Source organism: Ahaetulla prasina, chromosome 13 (genome assembly GCF_028640845.1).
Source record: "Ahaetulla prasina isolate Xishuangbanna chromosome 13, ASM2864084v1, whole genome shotgun sequence".
Classification (NCBI taxonomy): domain Eukaryota; kingdom Metazoa; phylum Chordata; class Lepidosauria; order Squamata; family Colubridae; genus Ahaetulla; species Ahaetulla prasina.
The window spans coordinates 21286663-21300789 of NC_080551.1; the positions used below are offsets into that span (position 1 = coordinate 21286663).

The 14127-nt window shown below is 46.1% G+C and overlaps 1 protein-coding gene across 10 annotated transcripts in view; it reads left to right on the top strand.

Moving 5' to 3' along the window:
• BBS4 (Bardet-Biedl syndrome 4) overlaps positions 1-14127 on the top strand; it is a 40753-nt gene that overhangs the window by 19643 nt on the left and 6983 nt on the right. For 6 of the 10 annotated variants that reach the window (XM_058156219.1, XM_058156216.1, XM_058156220.1 and 3 more), the window contains 7 exons: positions 2132-2195; positions 2738-2849; positions 4436-4508; positions 7507-7560; positions 9825-9952; positions 11381-11435; positions 12226-12294. In XM_058156219.1, coding sequence (XP_058012202.1) covers positions 2132-2195; positions 2738-2849; positions 4436-4508; positions 7507-7560; positions 9825-9952; positions 11381-11435; positions 12226-12294 — 555 coding nt within the window. Of the gene's footprint in view, positions 1-2131; positions 2196-2737; positions 2850-4435; positions 4509-7506; positions 7561-9824; positions 9953-11380; positions 11436-12225; positions 12295-14127 lie in introns of those variants that run through there. The other 4 variants (XM_058156218.1, XM_058156224.1, XM_058156225.1 and 1 more) reach the window with 4 other exon arrangements.

Consider the following 14127-nt stretch of genomic DNA (forward strand, 5'->3'; position numbering starts at 1 on the left):
ACTAGCTGTGGCTAGCGCTAACCGGGATTACCACCCAGTGTATGTTCTGAAGCTGATTGGGATAACACTAAATTCTGGGTAATGCCACACAGTGGGGGGGAAAATAAGTCTTCCCTAGCCAGCAGTTTATCAGAGAGATCTGGCATCAAGTTGCGAAGTGTTGTGTGGCAGTATGAAACCTGTCACGGAAGAGGGGAAGAAATATGTGACACATAAGTTGTGTTTCACCCGAATGGCCTTTTTCCTGACAAAGGACTGTTTTTTACTTACAACACTTGCATGCCAAAACAATTAGACATAAAGATCGGTTTTTCCTCTCTGGGCCATCACTCTGCTGAACACTTAATTCCCACAGCACTGTCTCATTTCTCATCTTTTCTCGTCTTCTCATCTTTCCCACTCTCCCATTGGTTTCTTGTGATTTATCAAGTTGTTTGTAACTTATGATTAATGATTACAATTACGATTTATGGCCTATGACCTACAACTTGCTGTTTATATGTACACTGTGAGCTTATTCAATGGAGACAAAAGCCAATAAAGAATTCTGTTCTGTTTTGCTCTGCCCTGCCCTGCCTGTCCCGTCCTGTCCCACCCCACCCCCTCCCTTCCCTTCCCATCCTATTGAATCACTTGTTACTATTCATTTCACATCCTGTTGTGGTCTGCCGGCAGCCTGCGGAGCTGGCAGCAGAGTTGGACAGCGATGAGGCTGAGGAAGAGCGTGGGCCAGTCCTGGAGTCTGGGGAAGGCTTGGACGAGGGCTCTGCATCGGAGACAGAGATGGGGCCAGGGCCATCTGGGAGTTATGTGCTGACTCTGGAGCCTCCAGAGTCTGACATTAGCAAGGCAGAGGAACAGGGGGAGCCTGTTCCCAGAGTGCGCATGTGCAGAGCTGCCAGAAGACAAGAACAGTTAAGACAAAAGGGGCGACTCGGGAGTAAGGCTTGGAGATGATTGGCCCCTCCCATAAGACATAACGGAGGAGCAAAGGCACGTGAGCCTTTGCAGGAAGCAACTTCGTTCCTGCTGGTCGGTTTAAATTCTGAAGCTCTGTTCTGACTCTGTGCTCCGTGTGGCCTTGCAAAGTTAATTGCCAATTAGGTCTTTGGCAGCGTGTCAAGGGATATAAAGGTGGATGCTTATCAGCCTTATCCCGAAGGACTATGCAAGACTTCTGTCAGACTCTTTACTACTATTTGTGACTCATCTGTGAATGAACAGAATGAGAATGAACAGGCTGTGAATGAACAGAATTCACAGCCGTTGAAATAAAAAGAGGATTTTTGGGGACTAATTGTGTGCTTTTTACTGTCTCAGGAAGCCTAGGTCAGAACAGACACCCATTTTAGGTTTCAGTGCCAACCTTCTCCAAAGACTCACCACGATCTTTGAGTGGCTGTTGTAACTGTCAATGTTACATGGACAGTCAATGGACTGTCAATGACCTTCTGCTTCTTTGTTATGACCCAGGCCCAAGTAGGTAGTAGGAAACGCAAGTCAGGGTAAAAACAAACTTTATTCGAACAGCTGAGAATTGTTTCCTTCTCAGTGTAGTTCAACTAAACTAAAACAAATTCCTCCCAACACAATTCCTCAGTCCTATCACCAACCTTGGTCCAATTAGGCAAATTGCCAAAGGCCTTTCTTGGGAAAAGTTCAGAAGACTCCGATACAAAACAAATGCAACAAGACAAAGCTATCCACGTTGTTTTCCGGCAAAGAGCCCAAATGCCGTTGCTGGTCTTGTAAGCCTTATGGGAGGGGCCAATCATCTCTTGGCCCTATACCCGAGTCGTCCTCTTTGCTTGGGCTGCTCTTGCCTTCTGGCAGCTCTTCTCATGCGTGCATTAGGAACAGGCTCCTCCTGTTCCTCTGCCTCACTACTGTCAGCCTCTGGAGGCTCTGGAGTCCGCATCTCACTCCCCGATGGCTTTGGCCCCACCTCAGCCTCCGACGCAGAGCCCACGTCTGGGCCTTCCCCAGCCTCCAGGACTGTCCCACGCTCTTCCTCAGCCTCACCGCTGTCCGACTCAGTTGCCAGCTACGCAAGCTGCTGGCGGTCCACAACACTCTTCTCCAAAATAAAAAAAATTCTCACGATTGAATCTCTCTTCCTTTTGGCGTTCAGATTGCCATAAAAGAGCAACTGCAGGAAACCCAAGGAATGTGTGAATACGCCGTCTACGTTCAAGGTAAGCGAAAAGCCACTCCGTGATTAAACAAGCTTCAAGCTGCATTGATGTGTTTTGTAAGAACACGCAGCCCCCCTCTTTGGGGATCGTCAGAGTTTACAGTGCTTTAATAATCCAGCACCTCCTGTTTGAGAGAAAAACCTGAGAGCAGAATATTTGCACAGCCTCGCTGGTTGTTTGGTGAAGGGTAGACACGAAATGATTCAAAAATTAATTTACCTATAGCGACTTAAGAGAATCTGGATCACGTCTCCATGCAGCCTTGGGGCGATCGATACGTTACTCATCAGCTTATCTGCTGCAACTCCAGTGTGTTTTTAAAATTAAAAATAGTTCTGGGAAGGGGCAATTTTTGAATAGAAGTATAACCAAGAGAAGGATACCTGAGCTCCCTGTTCACTCCTGTATATATCTGAAACATTTTTAGGCTGCCGTTTAGGACAGACTTGTTCCGTTAAGCATTAGCAGAAACGAAAACGTTAATATTAAAATACGAACACGGGATCCTCCTGATTAACGCGCTGTGGCAATGTTACTTCCAGCTTTGATCTTTCGCTTGGAAGGAAAAATTCACGAATCTCTGGAGCTTTTCCAGACTTGTGCTATTCTCAGGCCTCGATGTGCAGACAACCTCAAGCAGGTGGCCCGCTCCCTGTAAGTGTAATTTTATTCCTCCTGTCTTAAGATGTCATACGGAGTGGGGACTCGTGAAGAGGGTGTCAATGGCATTGGCATCAGTATGTGCATAATCCCCAAGGGGGCTTTTTCAAGAGGCAACTGGACATCCCAAGAAGCTGCTTCAGGATTCATACCGTTCCCCACCATCATCCAGGGACGCGGTGGCTCAGGGGCTAGGACGTTGAGCTTGTCGATCGAAAGGTCGGCAGCTCAGCAGTTCAAATCCCTAGTACTGCCGTGTAACGGGGTGAGCTCCCGTTACTTGTCCCAGCTTCTGCCAACCTAGCCATTCGAAAGCACGTAAAAATGCAAGTAGAAAAAATAGGGACCACCTTTGGTGGGAAGGGAACAGCGTTCCATGCGCCTTTGGCGTTGAGCCATGCCGGCCACATGACCACGGAGACGTCTTCGGACAACGCTGGCTCTTCGGCTTTGAAACGGAGATGAGCACTGCCCCCTAGATTCAGGAACGACAAACACATATGTGCGAGGGGAACCTTTACCCTTTACCTTACCATCATCCAGTCAGAGCTGAAGAAGCTTTGTGGATGAGAAGCGAAATGTCTTCAAAGAAAAACCAGAAAGGCCGGTTGCCTCTTGAAAAGGCACCTTTGGGACAGCCATGCCCTGGAGGACTGAGAATCTCCATAGACATTCCCAGCTTGTATTTTCCTTGACTGCATGCTTCAGAACAGGGGTCTCCAACCTTGGCAACTTTAAGCCTGGAGGACTTCAACTCCCAGAATACCCCAGCCAGCTGGCTGGGATATTCTGGGAGTTGAAGTCCTCCAGGCTTAAAGTTGCCAAGGTTGGAGACCCCTGCTTCAGAACATAGCTGGATCAGCACAATGATTCAGGGCTCCATTGCCTGATGGGTCAAGGAAGCTCCCAAGCAGATCCAGAAGACAATCAATTATTATTCCCTTTCTCCAGAAAACCTGTCTGTTGGCATATGACCCTGAGCAATACATCCTTTTTTTTTAACTCGCCTCAGAGGAGATTACAGGTAGCCCTTGACTTACGACCCCCATCGAACCCAAAAAAACTTCCATCGCAAAGCGAAACAGATGTCAATTGAGCTTTGCCCCATTCTATGGCCTTTCCTGCCACGGTTATTGAGTGGATCACTGCCGTTGACAAGTTAGTCCCGCGGTTGTTAAGTGGATTTGGATCCCCCGTCGATTTTGTTTGTCAAGGAGGTCGCAGAAGGGGGATCGCGTGACCCAGCAGCACACTGCCGCCGTCATAAATATTGCCAAGCGCCTGAATTGACCACGGGGGATGCTGCAACGGTCGTAAGTGTGAAGCACTCCATTTATTTCCCGGACTGTTGTCGTTTTGAACCATCCCCAAATGAACCTTCGTAAGTCAAGGACTACCTGTACTGTCCCTTTTTGGTGGCAAAAGATTATAATTCTTCAGGCAGCGCTTGGCGGCTCTTTTATGTCTGAGAATAAAGTGGCTTCCTCAAAGCTCCCTTGATCCCATGACTGACGAACCCTTAATCTCCAGTAAACAAGCTGAGAAAAAAAACAAAAAACGAAAGAGCCGATGTGTTGCAGGTTTCTCCTGGGCAAGCACAAAGCAGCTATCGAAGTCTACAACGACGCAGCTCAACACAACGAGAAGGACTGGGTACGTGTGAAGCTCTTCTTCTTCTATTTCAAAAGAGGATTGTCGGGATTGGACAGGGACAAATCGCTTTTGATATATATCTTTCCCCCCCTTTTTTAAATGAGTAGCAGCCACTTCTTAAAAACGTGACTCAGGTGGAGAAACATCTAAGATGAAACCGGTGGACGGTTTGCAGGAGAAAATGCGGTTTCAGTACCCCAAAAGGTGTCTATTATACAGGTAGTCCTCGATTTACAGCCGTTTGTTTTTAGCGACCGTTCAAAGTTACGACGGCCCTAAAAAAAGGTGCCTGGGGACTGTTTTCCCCACCGCCATTGCAACAGCCCCACGGTCACCAGGTCAGAATTCAGACACTTGGCAACTGATTTATATTTACTAACAGTAACAGAGTCGGAAGGGTTCCTTGGAGGTCATCTAGTCCAGGAGTCTCCAACCTTGGTCCCTTTAAGACTTGTGGACTTGAACTCCCAGAGTTCATCAGCCAGCTTTGCTGGCTGAGGGACTCTGGGAGTTGAAGTCCACAAGTCTTAAAGGGACCAAGGTTGGAGACTCCTGCTTTGCTGGCTGAGGGACTCTGGGAGTTGAAGTCCACAAGTCTTAAAGGGACCAAGGTTGGAGACTCCTGCTTTGCTGGCTGAGGGACTCTGGGAGTTGAAGTCCACAAGTCTTAAAGGGACCAAGGTTGGAGACTCCTGCTTTGCTGGCTGAGGGACTCTGGGAGTTGAAGTCCACAAGTCTTAAAGGGACCAAGGTTGGAGACTCCTGCTTTGCTGGCTGAGGAACTCTGGGAGTTGAAGTCCACAAGTCTTAAAGGGACCGAGGTTGGAGACTCCAGCTTTGCTGGCTGAGGGACTCTGGGAGTTGAAGTCCACAAGTCTTAAAGGGACCAAGATTGGAGACTCCTGCTTTGCTGGCTGAGGAACTCTGGGAGTTGAAGTCCACAAGTCTTAAAGGGACCAAGGTTGGAGACTCCTGCTTTGCTGGCTGAGGGACTCTGGGAGTTGAAGTCCACAGGTCTTAAAGGGACCAGGGTTGGAGACTCCTGCTTTGCTGGCTGAGGGACTCTGGGAGTTGAAGTCCACAGGTCTTAAAGGGACCAAGGTTGGAGACTCCTGCTTTGCTGGCTGAGGGACTCTGGGAGTTGAAGTCCACAAGTCTTAAAGGGACCAAGGTTGGAGACTCCTGCTTTGCTGGCTGAGGGACTCTGGGAGTTGAAGTCCACAAGTCTTAAAGGGACCAAGGTTGGAGACTCCTGCTTTGCTGGCTGAGGGACTCTGGGAGTTGAAGTCCACAGGTCTTAAAGGGACCAGGGTTGGAGACTCCTGCTTTGCTGGCTGAGGGACTCTGGGAGTTGAAGTCCACAGGTCTTAAAGGGACCAAGGTTGGAGACTCCTGCTTTGCTGGCTGAGGGACTCTGGGAGCTGAAGTCCACAGGTCTTAAAGGGACCAAGGTTGGAGACCCCTGATCTAGTCCAACCCCCTGCTCACGCATTCGAACTGCCGAACTGCCCTTTTGCAAACTTCTAACAAGCAAAGTCAGGGAGGAAGCCAGATTAACAAACATGTTACCGCTGTAGTGATTCGCTTAACAAGCGTGGCAAGAAAGGTCATAAAAGTGTGTAAAAGTCATTTAACGAATGTCTCACTTAGCAAGAGAAATTGTGGTCTTAAGTTGACTTTGTATATAATATACAAAATGGATGAAGACTATTGCTTAACATAATGTAAGCCGCCCTGAGTCTTTCGGAGAAGGGCGGGATATAAATGCAAATTTAAAAAAAAAGTCGGGGACGATCTGTGTAAGTCCACAGCTTGGCTTCATATGGGAGGAACACCTGAGCAAGGACAGGCTGTTCTTCGGCAAAGATGAAGGCAGGATTTGGGCCCTATGAAGGGAAGTCTGAGATGGGACATCCAACCATCTCCAGATGGTCTCCAAACTAGAAGAAGCAGGGTTGTCTCTGGTTGACAGACCCAAGGCTCCCATCTCCCAATTATTCCCCATCTGGAAGAAATAATTTTCTAAGTGGATAGACCCCGTATCCTCTCAGCACTCATCCTTTCATCCTGATGGATATCAACTGGACTCAAATGTTGGCCAGTTGTGCGATTCATAGTGTTTCACAGAGCTGTGGTGGCTCAGTGGTTAGAAGGCAGTATTTCAGGTTAACTCTGCCGACGGCCAGCAGTTCGAATCTCACCAGGCTCGAGGTTGGCTCAGCCTTCCATCCTTCCGAGGTCAATAAAATGAGGACCCAGATTGTTGGGGGCAAAGATGCTGACTCTGTAAACCGCTTAGAGAGGGTTATAAAACCACTATGAAGTGGTATATAAGTCTAAATGTTATCGCTGTTTCAGCAGCAAACCCGACAGCTTGAAATAACATAGTTACGTGCTAAACAGATCCACCTTTTTTGTTGATATTGCTATCGAACCAACGTTTTATTTCCTGCATCCATACAGTACATTCAAACGTAACTGTCCAAATCAGTGTTTCTCAATCACAGCCACTTTTTAAGATGTGGGGACCCAGAATTGGCTGGGGCATTCTGGGAATTGAAATCCCCCCCCCTCTCAATCTTAAAGCATCTGAGGTTGAGAAACACTGGTCTAGATTTGCAAACCTGGCTGAGGAATTCTGGGAGTTGAAGTCCACAAGTCTTAAAGTTGCCAAGTTTGGACACCCCTGGACTAAACCTTTACTAAGTTGCCCTTTTCATTATATTTGTGTCTCGGTCATCCTTCCCAACCTCCTGTCCTTGAGCATTGAATTTCAACACCCGGCATTCTCATCTAGGATGTCTTTCAAGAGAGCAGCAGGTTGAGAAAAGCTTATCTTAATGTCTTTGTCATCGTTCCTGATCTTTCAGGAGATTTTCAAGGATGTGTGCTTGCTTGAATTTTGGGGTCGATTGCGAGCTTGACATCAGCGTTTTGCGATGCGCAACGAGAAATGGTTTCCGTTCACTTTATAAACCTCCCTTCTTTTTATGACTAGGAGATCTTCCATAACTTGGGAGTGTGCTACATGCAGCTGAAATATTTCAACAAGGTAAAAAATGGGCCGTTCAGCTCTTAAGTCCCAACTTTCCAGAAATCCTCCAAAATCCAAAGCTATTTAAAAAGCCAGAATCTTCATTTCATTACTTAATGCCTTTAAGCTGCCCTGTGAAAGAGAACCTCCAAGTTAGACTTACCGTATTTTTCGGAGTATAAGATGCACCTTAGTTTTTTGGGAGGAAAATAAGAAAAAAGCTGATTGGCAGGTGGATCGGCCTCCCGGAATACCCCCAATCAGCTGTTCCCAGAGGTGAATTTTGGCAACGGGTTCCTTGATTGTGAGCTCTGTGCCTTGCTTTTTTTTGCTTTTTTTTTTTTTGCTTTTTTTTTTCTGCCTCTGAAACTCTGTTTCAGAAAAAACTTTTTTCTGCCTCTGAAAGCCTCCAAAACAGAACTTCAGAAAAAAAACCTCTGAAGCTCTATTTGGGGGCTTTTTTTCTGAAGCTTCCTTTCTGATGCTTTTTCCAGCCTCTGAAACCTCCGTTTGAGAAGCAGGGCAGGGCTACATTCGGAGTATAAGAGCACCCAGATTTTCACCCTCTTTTTTTGGGGGGAAAGGTGCGTCTTATACTCCGAAAAATACAGTATGCCATCTTGAAGCTTCAGCTAGCCCTCTAAAGCAGGAGTCTCCAACCTTGGCAACTTTAAGCCTGGCAGACTTCAACTCCCAGAATTCCCCAGTCAGCAAAGGGGAATTGGCTGGCTGGGGAATTCTGGGAGTTGAAGTCCGCCAGGCTTAAAGTCGCCAAGGTTGGAGACCCCTGTTCTAAAGGGCCCAACTGGTTCCTGTCCCTTCCCAGTTCAGACATTTGGGTGTTAATGAGGCTCCCTGTTCCTTGTGCCGAGGTTGCCTCTTCCAGTGATGTTGCAGTCCCCCGAGTCAGAACCTGTTTGTTTTGTTCTAGTTGCTAAGACCAAGCCAAGATTTTATTAAGGGAGAATTCTTGGCTTGCTTCTCTCAAGCCATGGGGGGGGGGGAAACGGTCCATCCCTTCCCTCTGGGGTGATGTTTGCCTTTAAAAGGGAAGCTTGCTGGTGTATTTTGCTGTCAGGCTGAGGAGTTCCCTCTGTCCCTTTTACGCTAACTTACACCAGCCTATGAAATATAATGAAGTCTACAGAGTGCTGTGCTGTTTATACCTTTTAGTAAGAAATATGCTGTGTTACATAAAGTCATCTTTTTTAAAAAAAGAAAAGAAAACCGATAAGCCTGCCTTTCTTTCTTTCTCTCCCTCTCCCCCCCCCACTTTTTAAATGGGCCTGGGGGAGAAATCTCAGAAACCTGCAAGCTTTTCCTTCCATTCCACCAGCTGGGTCTGCGGGAGAAGGGAGCAAGGTTTTCCAACCGATGCCTCCCCAATGGAGGCACTTCATTGTCTCTGCGCACTTCATCAATCCTGAAGTTCACGCTGGCATCAGCACTTTTGGGCAGGATGACCTATAAAATCCCACTGGGATCTTTTGTCCCTTCCTCACCCTCACTGCAACTCTAGTCTCAGCTCAGAGCTCCCCCCTCCCTCCCCCCCCAACTCAGTTACCGGCATTTCAGTGGCCCCGGACATGGATGGGGAGAAGGACAAGAAGGAGAGAGAAGAAAGCAGCTTATCCTCCAACTTTTGTGAAATGAATTATTAGAATAATAACAGAATAACGGAGTTGGAAGGACTCTCGGAGGTCTTCCAGTCCAACCCCCAGCTCAGGCAGGAAACCCTACACCGCTTCTGACAAATGGTTGCCCAATCCCTTCTTAAAAACCTCCAGTATTGGAGCACACACACACACAACTTCTGGAGGCAAATCGTTCAGCTGATTAATTGTTCTCACTGTCGGGAGAACAATCAATTTCTCCTTAGTTCTAGGTTGCTTCTCTCCTTGATTCATTTGCTTCTTCTCCTGCCCTCGGTGCTTGGAATTGGTTGATCCCCTCTTCTTTGCGGCAGCCCCTGAGATATCGGAACATTGCAATCACGTCACCCCTAATTAAGTTTTACAGGAGGGCTGGGAGAATAAAGCACCAAAGGCTTGGAAGCCACCATGGAGGACAGTTAAGGCTCTTGCCTTGAGCAGAAAGCTGGACTAGAAGATTTAGTTGATGTATTTTGTTCCTCACCCCCCCCCACCCTCCCCAAGCAGTTGCTTGACATTGTTGGGGAGGGACAGACCTATTTCAGTTCAAGCCAGAATAAGAGCCACCACGTTCGGATCGGCTCAGAGTAACAGTGTTAAAACCCAGCCCATTCTCTCGCTTGCATTCAGGCCAAAGATCAGCTGAACAATGCCTTGCAGCTCAACCGACATGACCTGACATACATGACGCTGGGGAGAATCCACCTGATGGAGGGGGACCGAGACGCAGCCGTTGAGATCTATAAGAAAGCAGTGGAGTAAGATATTTTCTTCGTTTCTCCTCCTTTTTAGGGCGTGGAGGGAGACGTCCTTTTTTCATTATTTATTTATTTTATTGATTTATTTATTTTGTCACAACAGTATACATAAGCATAAGCATGAAAGTAACTATATAAGCATATATATATAAGTATAAGCATGAATTGAATACATAAAATGAATACAACTAAAGGGAACTTTAGGACAGGAACGGTAGGCACGCTTTTGATCTTATGTTCGCCCCTTACAGACCTCTTAGGAATGGGGTGAGACAGTTTTTGGTTGAAGCTTTGGGGATTTTGAGAAGAAACCACAGAGTCAGGTAGTGTGTTCCAAGCGTTAACAACTCTGTTACAAAAGTCATATTTTCTGCAATCAAGATTGAAGCGGTTAACATTAAGTTTAAATCTATTGTTTGCTCTTGTATTGTTGTGATTGAAGCTGAAGTAGTCTTTAACAGGAAGGACATTGCAATAGATGGTGGCATAAGGTGTTTTTTTATCCTGAATACACTCCTCCAACTGCCAGCCTAGAACCAGGGGTCTTGAAATTAAATGTGAAGCAAAAGGGATTTCCTGGAAGACAGGAAGGCACTTTGTTGTTGTTAGTTGCGAAGTCGTGTCCAACCGATTGTTACCCCATGGACAACGTTACTCCAGGCCTTCCTGTCCTCTACCATCCTCTGGAGTCCATTGAAGCTCATGCCAACTGCTTCAGTGACTCCATCCAGCCACCTCATTCTCTGTCATCCCCTTCTTCTTTTGCCCTCCATCGTTCCCAGCATTAGGCTCTTCTCCAGGGAGTCCTTCCTTCTCATTAGGTGGCCAAAGCATTTGAGTTTCATCTTCAGGATCTGGCCTTCTCAAGAGCAGTCAGGGTTGATCTCCTCTAGGACTGACCTGTTTGATCGCCTTGCAGTCCAAGGGACTCATAGGAGTCTTCTCCAGCACCAGAGTTCAAAGGCCTCCATTCTTTGGCGCTCAGCCTTCCTTATGGTCCAACTTTCACAGCCATCCATTGCAACTGGGAAGGCACTTTCCTTTCTTGAATCTGGGAAGGTTATGAAAACCGTCCTTTTTTCAATTTTGGACAACAGCCTCCTCCATCTGCCAGCCTAGAGCAAAACCCAGCACAATCTCTGGCACGCTCATGGGTTGGTCAGCCCCTAAACTTCTAATCCAAATCCAATTAAATTGACTTTAAACTGGAGGCAGGCCTATTTTGACTGGCTAATTATGGGTTGCCATTAAAAAGGGGCTGTATTTTTAATCACCGGCATACAAAACATGGATATTCCTCAAGTGCTCTGATATTTTGGGCCACCTTCCTTCCTTCCTTCCCCTGCAGAGGAATGAATGATTGTTTGGATTTAATGATGGCAACAGACACTTTTAAAACCCTGCAATCTGTATTTCTGTGTTTTGCAGATTCTCCCCTGAAAACACAGAGCTCCTTACAATCCTGGGCTTGCTTTACCTCGAGGTATGAAACTTTGGTAATTCATTCATTAGGTACTTATGCAGGTAGTCCTCGGTTTAAGACCATAATTGAGCCCAGAATTTCTGCTGTTAAGCCAGACGGTTGTTAAGTGAATTTTGACTCATTTTGCCATCTTTCTTTCCACGGTTGTTCAATGAATCACTGCCGTTGTTAAGTTAGTCACATACTCTACCTGACATCTAATTTGTAGACTGAAGACTCTTTCCTCTCAGACCCGAAATATAATGTGTAGGAACGCCTCTCTCCAAATGCAGTGACAGCAGAACGGGGGTCCTCAAACTTTTTAAACAGGGGGCCAATTCACGGTCCCTCTGGCTGGTGGGTGGCCAGACCTGCTGGGTGGCTGTGGCTAGATGGTCATGTAAATATGTGGGCGTGGCCAGTTTAGCAGTCCATTGAACAATACACACAAACTTTTAATTTCTTATGTTCCTGGGGGTGGAAAACAGGTTAGTGAAGGGATGTGGCTGCCTGTGGGGTGGGTGAGTGACTTGTGTGTGTGTATCTCCCTCCCTCCCTCCCTTCCTCCCTCCCCCCCTCTCTCTCTCTTTCGGCTGGGGAGGCCAAAAACGGGTTGCCTCCGTGCATCCCATTTTTGGCCTCCAGAAGGCAGGTGGGGTCCGACGGGTAGGTGGGGCAATGTGGGTGGGGCAGCCTCATGGTCCCGCGCAGGCCGGATTCATGGCTTTGGCGGGCTGTAGTTTGAGGACCCCTGCAGTAGAATAATCCACAGTAATAAATATGTCTTTGCACATTTTTTTTCTTTTCTTAGCTGGAGATTTATCAGAAAGCCTTTGAATACCTTGGAAACGCCCTCACCTTTGATCCCTGCAACTATAAGGTAAGTTGGAGAATCGGAAGACAGGCTTAAGTTATGAGCGTTTTTTGTACATTTTTAAAGTTAAAGTATAAAGTTAAAAGGGACGTGGTGGCTCAGTGGTTAAGACCCTGATCTTGTCGATCAAAAGGTCGGCAGTTCAGTGGTTTGAACCCCTAGTGCCACGTAACGGGGTGAGCTCCTGTGACTTGTCCCAGCTTCTGCCAACCTAGCAGTTCGAAAGCAGGTAAAAAATGCAAGTAGAAAAATAGGGACCACCTTTGGTGGGAAGGGAACAGCGTTCTGTGCACCTTTGGCATTGAGTCATGCCAGCCACATGACCACAGAGACGTCTTCAGACAGCGCTGGCTCTTCGGCTTTGAAACGGAGATGAGTACCGCCCCCTAGAGTTGGGAATGACTAGCACATATGTACGAAGGGAACCTTTACTTTAAAAGTTAATTGTTGAATACATTGAGGAATAAATAGTCTAAGGTGGAAGTAAAGGAGGCATGAAAATGCATGGCTGGCTTAACAAACGGCTTGATGCTAAGACGGAATTAAGATATAATATATCCCCTTGTTGGTTTAATGTAATTATGATGAAATGTACAAATGTGATGGTGTTTAGAGGTTAGAAAATGAATAACTGCACGTTATGCATAAATGACAAGTCAATTAATTTATCTTGCTAGGCTATTTACAAAAATTGGAAAACAGAAATATTAACATATCCAAATGAGGGTAAAAACGTTCAGAGTGATGGATGTTTTTTGAAATAAGCAAAAAATAAATGGCAGTGTGTGAAACGGGTTTCTGTCCCTTTTGTGACATGGAAATCAGAGCTGAGCATTTTAGCGATGCGAAAGTATGTCGGAGACAGCAAGAATGGGATAGTAAAAACGAAAGAGCCAGAACGAAAAGGTGGTAAATGCATATAATATATGTGGGTATATGCATAATTATCTTTTTATTTACCGTATTTTTCGGAGTATAAGACACACCTTAGTTTTTGGGGAGGAAAATAAGAAAAAAGCTGATTGGCAGGTGGATCGGCCCCCGGAATACCCCCAATCAACTGTTCCCAGAGGTTTTTGCAATGTCTCTACCTTTGGATGCATTCCTGAGCCTTAAGGCCACACCTCTCCATTTTGGCTTCTTGAAAATATGGTGCTTGTGCCATATTTGTTTATTTATTCTACTGCATCCAGTTTTGGTCACCAGACTCTAAAAAAGACGTTGAGACTCTGGAAAGACCACAGAGAAGAGCAACCTGGATGATGAGGGGACTGGAGGCTAAAACATATGATGAACGGTTGCAGGAACTGGGCCTGGCTAGTCTAGTGAAGACAAGGACCAGGGGAGACATGAATAGAATAGAATAGAATAGAATAGAATAGAATAGAATAGAATAGAATAGAATAGAATAGAATAGAATTTTTTATTGGCCAAGTGTGATTGGACACACAAGGAATTTGTCTTGGTGCATATGCTCTCAGCGTACGTAAAAGAAAAGATACCTTCATCAAGAATCATAAGGTACAACACTTAATGATAGTCATAGGGTACGAATAAGCAATCAGGAACCAATCAATATCAATATAAATCGTAAGGATACAAGCAACAAAGTTACAGTCATACAGTCATAACTGGAAGGAGATGGGTGATGGGAACGGTGAGAAGATTAATAGTAGTGCAGATTTAGGAAATAGCTTGATAGAACAGAACAAAATGGAATAGAATAAGACCTGATATAGAAATATAGAATATAGAATAGAAATAGACATGATAGCAGTCTTCCAATATTTGATGGGCTGCCACAGAGAGGAGGGGGTCAACCTATTTTCTAAAGCACCT